At 45.6% G+C, this 14,333-nt stretch overlaps 3 protein-coding genes across 3 annotated transcripts in view; 1 reads left to right on the top strand and 2 right to left on the bottom strand.

Annotated features, from left to right (window-relative positions):
- The window catches only part of FMAN_15397 (uncharacterized protein), a gene marked incomplete at both ends in the record, with an annotated part of 2,810 nt that extends 600 nt beyond the window's left edge, over positions 1-2,210 (bottom strand). The window contains 2 exons of the mRNA XM_041825002.1: positions 11-345; positions 403-2,210. Coding sequence (XP_041690426.1) covers positions 11-345; positions 403-2,210 — 2,143 coding nt within the window. The remainder of the gene's footprint in view (positions 1-10; positions 346-402) is intronic.
- A 1,946-nt stretch (positions 2,211-4,156) lies between these two features.
- FMAN_15396 (uncharacterized protein) lies at positions 4,157-7,781 on the top strand (the record flags this gene model as incomplete). Its single annotated transcript, XM_041825001.1, has 6 exons — positions 4,157-4,449; positions 4,610-5,196; positions 5,276-5,492; positions 5,547-5,914; positions 5,982-7,601; positions 7,651-7,781. The coding sequence occupies 6 exons, from the start codon at positions 4,157-4,159 to the stop codon at positions 7,779-7,781; spliced, it is 3,216 nt and encodes a 1,071-aa protein (XP_041690425.1).
- A 783-nt stretch (positions 7,782-8,564) lies between these two features.
- FMAN_15395 (uncharacterized protein) lies at positions 8,565-10,293 on the bottom strand (the record flags this gene model as incomplete). The annotated part of the gene is made up of 2 exons (XM_041824999.1): positions 8,565-9,988; positions 10,047-10,293. 2 exons carry the CDS (start codon positions 10,291-10,293, stop codon positions 8,565-8,567), a joined length of 1,671 nt encoding a protein of 556 aa, XP_041690424.1.
- Positions 10,294-14,333: the final 4,040 nt, after the last annotated feature.

Genomic DNA, 14,333 nt, shown 5'->3' with positions numbered 1-14,333 from the left:
TAGTCCTTACAGCCACCGAGCCCCTCGCTGACAAGCCTTTTCGAAGTTGGGTGCGGACCCAGAAGGCTAGGCGTGTGTCCCTCTCCTACAGTATATTGAAGCTGAATCTGATCAATATGCTGGGAAAGCTCAAGGCAAAGCTGAAGGCCCTTTTCGGTACTAAGACGCTCGTTTTCTATGTATTGAGTCGTCGCTTCGTCTGATTCAGGATTGGAGAGGGCCCGGTAAGCAAGAGCATCGAGTTTCTGCTTCACCTCTGCTAGATGTGCCTCTAGATCAATAGTTGTTGTCTCGATCAATCCTCGGCAAGATCGAATGGCTTCGACGGTGATAGTAGACGTACGGCTGGGTAGGAAAAACAAGTCAGCATGATGGCATATCATTGTAAATGTGAATACTTACAGATTCGCAAAGCCAAGAACGACAACAATGGTGGATTTGTAGCCAATGAGCTGCTGTCTAAAGCCTTCAATTCCGTCGCCGCCCCGGTATGTGAGCTTGGCCCATTCCCGAAGACTAGCTCGATCTTGACTAGACCGCGAATTGCAGGCTCTCAGCTCTCGCTCAAATTCCTCACATGAACGAGTGCATTGCTCCAACGTAGCTTTGAGGGCCGAAAGGTCCACTTCAACATCGCTGCCAAGTGCCTGGGAGAGTTCTTGAAGTATTGTACTTAACTCTGCCAACTCCGAAAGGAGTTCCCTGACCTGACGTGGGAGGCATCGAAAACTTTGAACGGCCTCTTGAACCTTGGCGATAGATTGACGGGCGGATGTCGCCAACGTAAGACCGGATCCAAGGTCAACAACTTCAGCCATTGGTTGTTCATCTTGCTGCGGCATCCACACGAGGTCAAAGCCAAGGCGAGCCTGAATATCTCTGGAAATTTCTCCAGCTGGAACAAGATAAGCGATGCTGGTCCCAGGGCCACCAGCAACTACATGACCATATAAACGGTCATCGAATTTACCGAAAACTGCGGTTCCGCAATCTCCGTCATGTAGAGGCTTACCCAGTCGTACTGGGTAGACTCGTTGAAAGGTGAGTTGCCCAGGAAGTCGAATATAGGATGGTGTAGCGGTGAGTTGGCCTTCGACTAAGCAATGTGGCGAAGTCGTAGCAACGATGCTGATGTCATCTAACCCTATCTCCCCAATAGCCGACACCAGAGAGCCTGTGATCCAGGATGATTTCTCAAGATTTTCTACCGTCCTTGAGGTCTCGATGAGAGCGTAGTCCAGCGATGGACTAGTTCCTGCCAGGGAGCTGAAGATCAATCTCCCAAAAAATTGAAGCTGAGACACATCAAGCTCGCCGAATTTCAGACTGTCCTCGGTGGACTCGACACTCAGAAGTGAATCATGTACACTGCTCAGATGATCGCTTGAAGGGCTTTCGGATCTTGAACTCAAGTGTTTCCCACCAGAAAAAGTATCGAGGCTGGCAACGAATGATGCTTTGTCGGAATCAGTCTTTCCTGGGGTGACACTTCCTCTGCTTGTCGTCTCGTCATACTGGACTTCATCGTCCCTCTCAACGTCACTCATGCCATCAAAATCACAGTCTTCTTCAGCTATTTGCTGGCTGGATAAATGGTCGGGCTCCCTGGTGTGCCGGAATGCGTGTGCAACAGTAAGCTGGTAGCATTTGCCATCTTGTAGGATGATTGGACCGGTTGTGGCTGGTCGTAAGGAGAAATCGTTAGGGTTAACGACGAATATTCGCTTTCCCACCGCAGGTTCTGATCCGTCGGCTAAGACTGTTCCATCGATATCACAGCCAAGAGGGAGGAGAGCCTCTATTGCCTCTCGAGATAGCTCTCTTATAACATGGCGGTCGGGCAGTGCCGAAACGTCCCCAAGTCCTATGCCAGGGTGTTTGTCCATAATCTTACTATCTTTGATCAATTTCCTAATGTACTTGCGCGTTTTCAAGTCTGTGGAGCAAATGAGAAGCTTTGGTGCTGCGGTATGTTCGTTATGGCCAACCATATAGATAGACCACGATACGATATCGGCAGGAGGAATGCTGGAAGTCTCAAGGCAATCTTTGACATCAGGGCTCAGTTGCCTGAATGCCTGACGAGCTGGACCAGTTGCTTCCCAACAGCGATACCGGCCATCATGCAAGTATCCGACGAATGGACCTATGGAGTCTTCGGGATTATTCCATCTGTCCGCTTGTAGCCCCAGAATTTTAGAGAATGGCATCTTGCATCATTTGCGACAGAAGATGGTGGGGGAGTTAAAAACGGCGGATAGAAGATTCAGAGAAATTCAAGCGAGACTATTCTTTCAGCAGGAAAGTGCCCATGCCCGTCTTCAATACCAGCTGATCTTACCCCGCATATTATGGAGCGACAAACGAGGGTGCAGCCGCCTATGGTGGCGGTGCAGCATTTCATACGGAGGCCTTAACCCCGCTGTCCCGCTATCCCCATATTCCAAACCCCAAGCACGATGAACCACTGATGTAGCTGTTAAAATAGGGTTGGAGGGGCCGGGGCATTCTCTTATGCTACCTAACGATGTCATAGGAGTAAGTTTTTGTTGCTTGTGCCGACAACAAATGTGTCGGAATAGTTAGAAGTTCCCCTTTCTCTTTAGGATCGTATTTCAGAATTCTCGATGGAATTATACAGGGTATTAAGCTCTCGGTGAACTCTCATCTTGAAAATAGGGATAATAGACTCATTTCTTCTATAAGAGTACATCCAGCATCACTGCGCATTTCAAAGAACATCAATCCGTTCCCGCGTAACCCTCCCTCCTGATTCTATACGATCAGTTGAACGTTCTGGCAACAAACAAGACATTGACTCGTCAGTGTAGGTGGAATATCTTACGCACTACGCAGAGAAAAGTGAAAGGAGATAGCAGTAAAAGTCTGCAACAGGCATACGTCTTGCGCTGCTTCCGGATGAAACACGGGACCATCGAATGGCACCCCGTTCTACATATCACATAAAATACACATATTTCTTCATATAAGTCCAGTTCCATACAGCTAGCTGTTGCCGTTAATCCCTCGTCGGCTTTGTCTAAATTAAGCCCTGGGAATAATGCGAAAGGATGCGCTCGATTTTGGCCCGAGAACCATGCTCAAGGCAAGTACTGAAGCAACAAGACAGACCGAACCCTCCGTCTGTGGACGGACGCTCGGGTATCACGCTAACTTCGTTGCCGGCCTCGAAATCGTCTCTCATTCACGGCATATCCCGGCCAACGTCCTCTTACATGCGCTCTACCCTTCCCTATTCTCCGGAGTAGCGACAGGCTTTCCCTACCGTTGATATCTCAAACCCTGGATACAATCGCTTCTAGGCTTGTCAGCAATGCAAATTCATAGAAGGAGCTACGCGAAATACAGATACGTGAATGCTAGCTCAGTTTAGCTCGGTTTAGTGCGATGGTATTATGTTCCGGGGTCGCCCAACGGGTTTGGGAACAGTCATTCATTGGCATTTGGCGGGAAAAGCCGTTGCCGGGAATAGAACGGTCGGACCCATCGTGATGTATGTGAAGATGGGCCTAGCTTGTTTGGGAAAGCGAAATTCAAGGCCAGAAGGTTATTACATGCTGCTCCCCAAAAACCAGACTCGGCTCTTTCATCACCAACACCTGGCCGACACCGTCTCGGTCTGCATCCTAACCAACCTCTCGACCGATTATCTCAGCCAACGCCTTCTACACCCACCTTGATGGGTTCCGACACCTCGTCATAACACCTAAGCGCTGCACAGGTGTGAAGGCCATGGCCGTTTACGCGCCGTGGCTGGCGCCAAGTCAGCGTGATCTCTCAACAAGCCACAGACTGTCTGTCTATTGGATTGTGTCCAGTGTTAGGGCAGTATCCCAGTTGCCGTCGCGCATCTGGCCGATGTGCAATTGGTGTGATTGGGTAGGCGTGGATCCGTTCCGGCTGTATCACGGTGGTTGGTTTCGACTTGCCTGGCAGGGTGGTAGCCATCGCGGTCTGCCTTGCAGCGGCTGGAGCGATGCCTTCGCCCGTCGCCTGTCGCCCACTCCGTAATCAGGCAAAGGCGTGAGGCGCCTCCTCAAGGTCTTTGCGGCGACATTGCCTCTGTGTCGATTCCCTACCGTAGCCGATGTCCTTCTCTACCTACAACATCGGATAGCTCATTACGACCACAGCGATGCCCGGTCACGATATTCGGCTTCTCGCCCTCGATGGCGGCGGTGTTCGCGGCCTGTCGTCTCTAATGATTCTGCAAAATCTCATGTCGACCATCGACCCCGACGCTCCGCCCAAGCCATGCGATTACTTCGACATGATCGCTGGCACCAGCACTGGCGGCTTGATCGCCATCATGCTAGGCCGCCTCCGAATGACTGTCGACGAATGCATCGCTGCCTACACGTCGCTATCTAACAAGGTGTTTGAGAAGAAGAGCCACAGAGTCAAGATCAATGGCCAACTGCAGGGGAGGTTCGACAGCACGGCACTCGAGCAGGCCGTCAAGCAGACCCTTGCGGACAGTGGCCACAGCAAGGACGCTCTTCTCAAAGATTGCTYTGACGGCGCCTGCAAAGTGTATGTTCACAGCACTCTTCCGATTGATGTTCCAGCACGACTAAACGAAGCAAAGCCTCGTCTGCGTGACGAGCAAAGAGACAGGAGACACGATGTGCCTGACCAGCTACCGCTCCGCCCGCGGGGTCGCTCACCTGTACGACTCCATCACGATCTGGCAAGCTTGCCGGGCTACATCCGCCGCGACCACTTTCTTCGATCCGATTGCCATCGGGCCTTACCAAGAGCAGTTCGTCGACGGCGCTCTAGGAGACAACAACCCTGTCTACACGCTCTGGACCCAAGCCCAGGACGTTTGGGGCGACGACCAGTTGCGGAGCCGTCTGCGGTGCCTGGTGTCAATCGGTACGGGCGTACCCACGCTCAAGCCCGTGCGCGATGACGTTCTGGGCATCAGGGCCACGTTGACAAGCCTTGCGACGGAAACAGAGAAGACGGCAGAGCAATTTCGTCGCGACAAGTCGAGCCTCGACGACGAAGGTCGCTACTACCGCTTCAATGTCTCTCGCGGCCTCGAGGATATCGGCTTGGCGGAGTCAAAGAAGCAACGCGAGATTGCGGCGGCGACTGGACGGTACGTCGCGTCGCAGGATGTGTTTGGACAGATGAAGGCGTGCGCCAACGGGCTTGCGCGAAGGCAATGTTAGTCACCCCTAGTATTGCAGATAATATACAACGTTCCAATTTGCCCATTATAGCATCACTAATCAGCCGTCCCAAGATTTTGGCCCTTTCAAGACACCCTTCAGCCTGGACGGTGTCCCCGCGTCGGATAAGTTTGTCGCTAGGCCGGCCGACACGGCTGAACTGGAGAAGGCACTTCTCCCGCAGCGATCACATGCCCGACGGACAGACAGGAAAATATTTGTCCTTTTCGGACTCGGCGGTGTAGGAAAGACGCAGCTATCAATTGATTTCGCCCGACGCCACCAAGCCGCGTTCAGCTCGGTCTTCTGGCTCGACGGCAGATCSGARGACCAGCTGAAGCGAAGCATCGCCGGCTGCATATCCAAGATCCCCAAAGACCAAGTTCCAGAAACCAGCCGACGCTGGACGGACAGTCGCATTCATAGCCAGGACGAACTCGACGACGCCGTGGCGAATGTGATGAAGTGGCTTGAGCAACCCGACAACTGCGAATGGCTATTGATCTTCGACAACGTCGACAAAGATTGGATCCGTCAAGAATCTGGAATGGGCGCTTACGATCCGAGGCGGTACCTACCTGGCGATCATGGGTCGGTGCTGATCACGACACGGCTTTCTCGTCTGGCACAGCTGGGTGAGTCTCGAAGGTTAGGTCAAGTAAACACGGCCTTAGGCAAGGCCATACTTGAAAAGTGGTTTGGCAGCGAACTTGGTAAGTGCTTACGACCTTCTTCTTTACAATTTCAATACGATTGTAGCTGAGTCTTACGCTGTCGCAGGCGCGGATTGCGACGACCTCCTAGAACTGCTACATGGGCTGCCCCTGGCGCTGGCGCAGGCGGGCTCATATATAAGGGAAACGGGTGTTAACGCCGCGACATATGTGCGGATCTACAACGAACAATGGGCCGAGCTAATGGGTCCTTGCGACACATCGAACCGACCACTGTTGGATTACGCCCAGGGAAGCGTCAGGACAACGTGGACCATTTCGTTCAAGGAAATCGAGCGTCAGAGCCCTAATGCTGCCAAACTACTGCGACTCTGGGCCTTCCTCGATAACAGGCAGCTGTGGCATGGTCTACTGGCGGTGACGGCGGACGGCGGGGAACTGCGAGGCCGATGGCCCGACTGGCTCAGCGAGGTGGGTAGCAGCGTGGTGCGGTTCCTCGACGCAGTTCGGATGCTCTTCCGGTACTCAATGATCGAAATTGAGGAAGGATTGAAGGACAGCTACTCTATGCACCCAGTAATTCACCGATGGGCGTCGTGCCTAGACGGGCAGCAGCAGAAAAAGGAATGGATAAAGCTGGCACTCGATGTGGTGGGGCAATCGGTGCCGTTTCAAGGTGTAAAGGAGTACTGGCTCTTACAACAAAGACTTCTGCCACACGCAGAGCGTTGCTTGTGGTGGATACGTAAGAACGGATTGAGCTTGAATGAGTGTTCTTTTCGGGACGCTCCTATGATAGACTCATTACATTGCCTTGGAATCCTTTTTGCTGACCGGGGCAAGCTTCAAGAGGCGGAGGAGATGTATGATCAAGCTCTGAAGGGCCACGAGGCGACGCTCGGCCCTGATCACACTTCAACGCTCAAGACAGTTCAGAACATAGGGAATCTCTACAAGGTCCAAGGCAAACTTCGAGAGGCGGAGAAAATGTATGATCGAGCTCTGAAAGGCCACGAGGCGACGCTCGGCCCTGATCACACTTCGACGCTCGAGATAGCCAATAACTTGGGAACCGTTTACGCTGACCAAAGCAAGCTTCGAGAGGCAGAGAGAACGTTTAGTCGAGCGCTGCAAATTTACGAGACAACGCCTGGACCCGATAGCGGTAACACGTTGATTCTTGACATATGCAACAACTTAGGGTGTCTATATAGAATTCAAGGCGAACTTCAAAAGGCAGAGATGATGTATAATCGAGCGCTGGAAGGCTATAAGAACAGGCTTGGGCACCAGCATACATGGACTCTGAGGACGGTCAATAATTTGGGGGTTCTCTATGCCGACCAAGACATGCTTCAAGAGGCGGAGGAAAAGTATAGTCAAGCGCTGCAGGGCTATAAGACAACGCTTGGAACTAATCACATGTCGACGCTCAATGTAGCCAGCAATTTGGGGCATGTTTACAGCAAACAAGGCAAACTTCAAGAGGCAGAGGAGATGTATAACCAGGCCCTAGCGGGCTATGAGAAAACGCTTGGACGTCACCATGATTCGACAGTTGAAATAGTTGAACACTTGGGATATCTCCATGCTAACCAGTTCAGGCTGCGAAAGGCAGAGGAGATGTATCAACGAGCGCTGGGCGGGTATGAAAAGGCACTTGAACGGGATCATCCGAAGATATCCCAGTTAAGGACTAATATAAAATCTTTGCAGCACGCCCAAGGTACGTCTACTCTTCCATCTTGTGTAGCGTGTTCTGACAGGATTCATAGTTGATTTCACGAGCTTGGACGAAGAGAGCAAGCCAGCGGGCAGGTTGAAGGCTTTTGGGAAGGCAAAGGCAAGGTTCCGCAGACTGATTAGATCTCGTACAGAGAGACCGGGCGCGCGACAGGAGTTCTAGATTACCTACTCTTTTCAAATCATTAAGTCATCAGCTTTGGCATTGTATGCCCTTTTTTCCCCACCGTCACCCTTCTAACGTGATGATATGCTGTAACGGACCAATCACTACGAGAGGCATATTAGCTCTTTCGCTAGTCAACAAAGTTTGACCAAGTCGTATAGGGAAAAGACAGCATATATGTGCATGCTGTTTAAATCCAATGGAACTAGCTAATGTCCGTCATTGTCAACTGTTTTTTTGTTTGATCGAGGCAGCAAACCGATCAACATACACTAAACGCTTCTTACGAGCGCTGTTAGGCTATAGGTTAAAAATACCTGGACGCGATAAAAATGTTGATGCTTAAATTTTTTCTTCTTTCTTTTTTAATAAACTGAGAAACCTCGATAGTTATTTGGGTGAGCTCCAAAAGCTAGGAACGACGTATGATCAAGCACTGGAAGGCTGCATGACGAGACGTGGATGGACATGGACTCTAAACGGGAATAAGGCAGGGGTTCCTCATACTAATTAAGGCATGGTTACCGGACGAGGCGGGTATAACTAATCCTTACAAGGCTACAAAATAACGCTGGGGCTTGATCACGTATCGATGCTCGACGTAGCAAGCAATTTGAGGCATATTTCCAACAAACAAAGCAGGTCTAAAGAGGTGGTGGCGATATACGGCCCAGCTCTAGTAGGTTACGAGAGGGCACTTAGACTTCACCATGCATCGACTGTTGAAATAATTGAACACCTAGTATTTCTAAGCTAATCAAGGGAATACATGAAGGAGTGCTAGAAGGGCCTCAATCTACCAGCGGACCAGCTATTTCCCGTTGTCATCGATCTTTTATGTTTTATTTTTGTCGAGTATCGAACTTGAATGGTGCCCTCAGATCGATGTGGAAGGGCGCGCTTGATATCGGCCCATGAATTACCATCTTGCCTCATCCTGCGCACAATTTCGTCCTCTTCTGACGTCCATCTCCCGCCGGATGATTTTGCAGCTGAACGGAAATTCTTAGGCAGCTTTCTGCACTTCTTTGGATGCGACACGGATCTGCTAGCATGTGGCTGACATGAATCGGGATCCCATTCAAACTGTAATTGAAATGTCGTCTTGCCGCCCTCAGTGATGCGTTTGAGCAAAACGTTTTCGAGAGGCCATTCCTCGAACCGAGCAAGAAGCATGTTAGCCCTGGACAGGGCTGGTGTTGCCGCAGATGGTATTGGGCTGTGACTGTCGCGTCTAGACGTTCGGTTCCCGCTTGGCAACTGTGCGGCATGTGCTGCCGATCGTATTTGGCGAGGGCTCCGAGAGCTGGTGGCGGTACTGCGGACTGCACATGAAACGGACTTTGAGAACTTGCGGCGCTTGCGACCCTGGTGGACATCATCCAAATCATCGTCTTCCGAGCTAGAATCCTCAAGACCTGGAAGAGAAGAAGAGTTCTCTTCACTATGTTGAGATCCTAGCCTGTTAAGACCGTCCTCGTTCCCTGATTCTTCACTGCCTGCGTCACAGTCCTCACACTGCATGGTTTTATGCATCTGCGAGGATTTGTGGCGGAAGCGACGAAGTGACGGCGACGTGGAAGACACTTCGGCATCGGAACTGGACCTAGCCTCCGTGGTCTCGGACTCAACATGGGTGGACGCGCTGCTTGTATCATCCAAGGCTTGCCCTTGACACGGTTCATCAGAGGACATGGAGGGAGATGGGGTGCGGACTTCAGGAATGGCATCGTCGCACGACTTGCCGGCGGGTATTTCGTTTTCCTGGAACGATGCTTGGACCACCTCCACGGGGTTCGCAGTCCAGCGAGAGTGTGCGCCGGTTGAAGGGGAATCCTGATGACCCTGGGAGCTATGACAAACGTCATAGTCAGAGACAGCATCGACCACCATGTTGCTCTCTTGACTGGCTGATTCGGATCGGAGCTGTTTCCCGTCTGCCGCAACTGGGTATGGTTGGCTTTCAGGGCTGGTAGGAGGGGTTGCAAAATTGATATCTTGACACTCAGTGGGCGTGTTCCCGACCAGTAAGTGATTCATCCCACAAGATTGTTGGCTCAGTCCAGCATCAGCGAAGTGAGACTCATTCGGCTCATTCGGCCAACCTAGGGCGGTATCCGCTCGAGTCGGGGATCCTGTTGACGCAGTGTTCACGCCAATGGTAGTTTCTGACTCAGTTGCGCCATATTCGGTGGCAGTCAGATCTACACGTCGGTTATCAGAACCTTTCACCCAAGAAACCCCATAGCCTCCATGACTTACCCAAATAATCCACAGTACTGGTAGGTGCTGTAAAAGATTGCGAACCATCGAGTTCTTGACTCGTATCGTCTTCATCTTCAGTATCAGACTCGACATCAGAGGGAATACAAATCGCTGTGTCCTTAGATTTTCCAGGAGCCGAATGCGCCTCCTTGTCATGCAAAGATGCCGTGTCTGGTTGAGAAGCAGGAGAAGTGAAGCTCTGCAACAGCCTCCGCTGCTCAGAGTGAATAATCAACGAGGTCATACTTGAGTTGCAATGTGTAGGGAGGAAAAGAGTGAAGGGGCTTGGTGTTCGCAGTATGGCCAAATTGAAGATCAACATGGACGGGCATTGTCCGACTTATATGCTCGCAGCTAAACCATGCGGTCAAACGAGTCCCAGCCCCTTCCAGGAGCCGAGCCCGGTCTCGTCGTGGTGTCTCTCCTCGTTCTACAAGATCACGGTGGTTTGGATGGACGAGGAAGACACGTAACCGCTTCTCGCTCGTGCCAATCACTTCACTGCCGGGCCACACCTCTCGCATATCACCAGGGATCCACGCCACTCGCTGGCAAGGCAGAGTTCTCAGGAGGTACCAGATGAGGCAGGTCATGATGGGTGTTGGACTGTTCACGCACGACGCATGATTTCCAGTTGGTCAGACAGCACCGGTTAGGAAGTTCCCGGGAGCACTAGCTCTTCCGTCTGACCGTGATGAAGCTCGACGCTGCGCCCGCACATGTTGATCGTCACAGCCAGGAACCTTTTGAGCCATTCAGAGCGCTCGAGATGCCGTCATGAACGTCTCATGATCCCGCAACAGCAAGACTAACGAGGTCGCATGCGTGCAACACCAACAGCTCGCCGTAGTACGCGCGTCCCTCTCTTCCTTCTCACCCAGTCATCGCTTTTGACATGCTGACTTGCCCCATTTCTGAGGCGTCTGAGCCATCGCGATCTGTACGGAAACAGGTGAGCCGAAGACCAACAGGAAGTAGCCAAGGAACTTCCGCCCAAGCGGCGGGTAGTCTGGGCAACCCCTGAACGGGGAATTGGTGACTCGGGCCCCGTCGAGCGACCCGTGACCAGACGCTTCACCCCCTCTACCCACTGAGGGGGACCAATCAGGGAGCGAGTTTGTGCCAGAGGCCTCTGGAGCCATTCATATCAGGCTCAGGAGGCGAGTCCGAGATGGCACCGTCCTCCATCATGCAGCAGGGGCCATTGATAAGCCACTGCGGCATTTCTGCCATTGGATGGGCGTCAACTGGAGGCCTCACAAGGAAAGACATTGCCGTGAGATGCTCTGCTACAGCCTGAGAAGCATCACACCACTGTGAGGCGACCCAACCCGGGGAACTATCTCTAGACTGTTGGCGTTGTTAGATTCTGAGAGAAGAGGACGGGAAAGGAAGCCATACGAGACGAACAGTAAAGTTAGTAATGTTATCAGAGGGTAAAATGGAAAACGAATGCTAGAACATGTCTCATTCCCTCCACAATCAGGCTTTGGGATACAAGCGTCGCGAGAGAACTGCGTTCCAAATGAGAACGATGACGTGGCAGGATGGGCCAAGGGAGATGGGCTGAAGGCAGCGATGCTTGCAGAAAATGGAAGCCAGCCGATTCAAATGGGCAGAGTATGGGAAGAAGCAGAGGTAAAAGATACATGTTGGTAGGGTTGGAGGAGGTTCTTGTCTTATATACAGAGAGTCACGTGATGCGCGGTCGTGCGGATGTGCGGCACGCGCGTCTTGCCTGTTTGGGCGGTGCCGCTAAACCGGAGGCAGCAGCAGCGCATCCGCGATTACTTTATTAAATATTTATAATAATACTTTATTTATATTTTTATTAAAGATTAAATTAATATTAGGTTTATTATTTAAGTTAAGGTTAATTTCTTTTCTCTTTTTAATTATAATAATAGTTTTTCCTTYAATAGTTTATATTTTTAATTTTAATATAGGTTTTTATTTAAGGTAAACTATTTTATTTCTTTTTTTCTTATAATATAATTTCTTTTTATTTTTATTTATTTTTATTTTTTATTCTTTTAGGTTACTTTAATATAGAATTTCTATTATTAATATAATATATTTTAGAATTAGTCTTTATTTTTTAGGAATATTTAAGTAGTATTTATTAAATATTTCCTTTTTACTTAAAAATAGATTATATACTTAAGTAAAGTTAAGTAGTCTTAATCTATTATATTTAAATTAAATAATATTAATAGTTTTAATAGCTATTTATAGTTTATTATTATTTTTATCTTTTTTAATAGTATTTACCTTCTTACTTTTTAAGATATAAGGTATTAATTTATACTTTTAGTTAGTTTTAATAAAGTTTTTATATTTAGAGTCTTTATAACCTTTCTTACTATAGTTTTAGTAAGTAAGTTTTAATTTATCTTTAATTATAGTTTTAATAGTTATTAGGCTAGATTTAGTTCTATAAGAGGTATTATTATTTTCCTTAATTTATATTATAATAAGGTCTATTTCTTTATTATTTTATATTATACTTATTATTTTAGGTTCTTTATATATACTAATAGTTATTAATTTTTACTACTATCTTAATATATTTAATTAAAGTATTAAGTTTAGGTATTTTATATAGTTTTATTTAAATAGTTTCTTTAAGTCTATTAAGGAAAAGTAATATAAATATATCTTAATTTTAAGATAGCTTTAATATTAATTATTAATACTTTACTGTATAATTAAAAGCTAATTTAATTTATTTTAAGGATTTAATATATTATTTAATATATCCTTTTTTATTAATTGTTTTAAATACTTATTTAAGTATATTCTTAAATACACTAAAGTTATTATAAAGTATAAATATTTAAGGTTACTATTTTAATTTAGGTTTATTAATATAGTCCTCTATAATAGGTTAAAACTATTATATAGCTATACTCTTAAGGCATTCTATAATATATATAGTTTTAATAAAGTCTCTTTTAAATTAAGTTAAGTAATAAATTATAAAGACCTTATATTAAATAAGGAATATAATTAACTTATTAAGGGTTTTATTAAATAGTTTAGGTAAGTTAGGCTTAATTATTTCTTTAATATCTCTATTTATTACTATAGTATTTATAAGGTTTTATATTTCTTAAAGTCTATTTTAATTATTAATTACCTATTAGGCTTAAAGGTTTATAATTTCTATAAGTATTTAATAAAACTTAACTATTTTAATAGTTATATTAATAACTTATTATTAAAGTTAAGTAACTTTTTTATTTTCTTCCTTTAAGAAGTTATTTTTATAATCTTTTATAACCTAATTAATAAAAGGATTATTAATAAAAATAATAAGGTACTATTAAATTCATTAAATTAATATAGTTATTATATTTATATTACTTAATATAATATAATACAGTTTAAATAAAAGCTATTAATATATAACAGTTAGTTCTAACTGTATTAAATTAAGCTATATTTAGGTTTATTATTAGTAGATTATATAGGGTATAATACTAAGCGGTTATTAAAGTATTATATCTCTTAATAGTAAATTTAATATATATTAGGCTTAATTAATATAAAGAAGTTTTATTAATAGCTAATAAGCTAAAATCTATAGAAGTATAAATAAATATAAACTATATATTATTATTTATAAGGTACTTATTAATACTTCTATTAAGGACTGAGATATTAATCCTTTAGTTTTAGACTGATATTATAAGGTTTTAGTTTTATTTTAATTAGTTATTTTAAATAAATTAAAAAGGGTTTATTTAGTCTATATATAATTAATAGGGTTTATAAAGAAAATTATAGGGTATATATAATATAACTGCAGGGGTTATAATATTATTAATATTAATTATAGCTATTAATATAATATTATAAAATAGCCTATAGCTATATAATTATAACTAYTATATAACTAGCTATAACCTTAATATAGCTTTTAGGCCTGCCTTAAGTATAGCTAATAAAGATAAACTAAAAGAGATCTATATAATAATAACTGCTATTAAGAAAAACTTCTTATTAAAGTATTAATTTAATTTAATTAAAATAGTAATCTTTAATTATATATTAATTAAGTTAATTAATTATATAATTTATTAGCCCTATTTTAATATAATTAATTTAAATTAAGTCTATTATAAGCTATTAAGTTTAAAAAACCTAAATAGAGACCTAAAAGAAAGTTATTCCCTTTAGTTTAACTAAATAGCCTTCCTTACTGCCTTTACAGGCAAAAAGTGGCTTTTTAATATAGCTAAAAGGGTTATTATAGCAGAGGGGATACTACTTTTAATATAA

Source organism: Fusarium mangiferae (assembly GCF_900044065.1).
Source record: "Fusarium mangiferae strain MRC7560 genome assembly, contig: FMAN_scaffold019, whole genome shotgun sequence".
In the NCBI taxonomy this organism is placed as follows: domain Eukaryota; kingdom Fungi; phylum Ascomycota; class Sordariomycetes; order Hypocreales; family Nectriaceae; genus Fusarium; species Fusarium mangiferae.
Note: the sequence above shows the minus strand (reverse complement) of the source record. Positions and strands in the feature narration are given on the sequence as shown.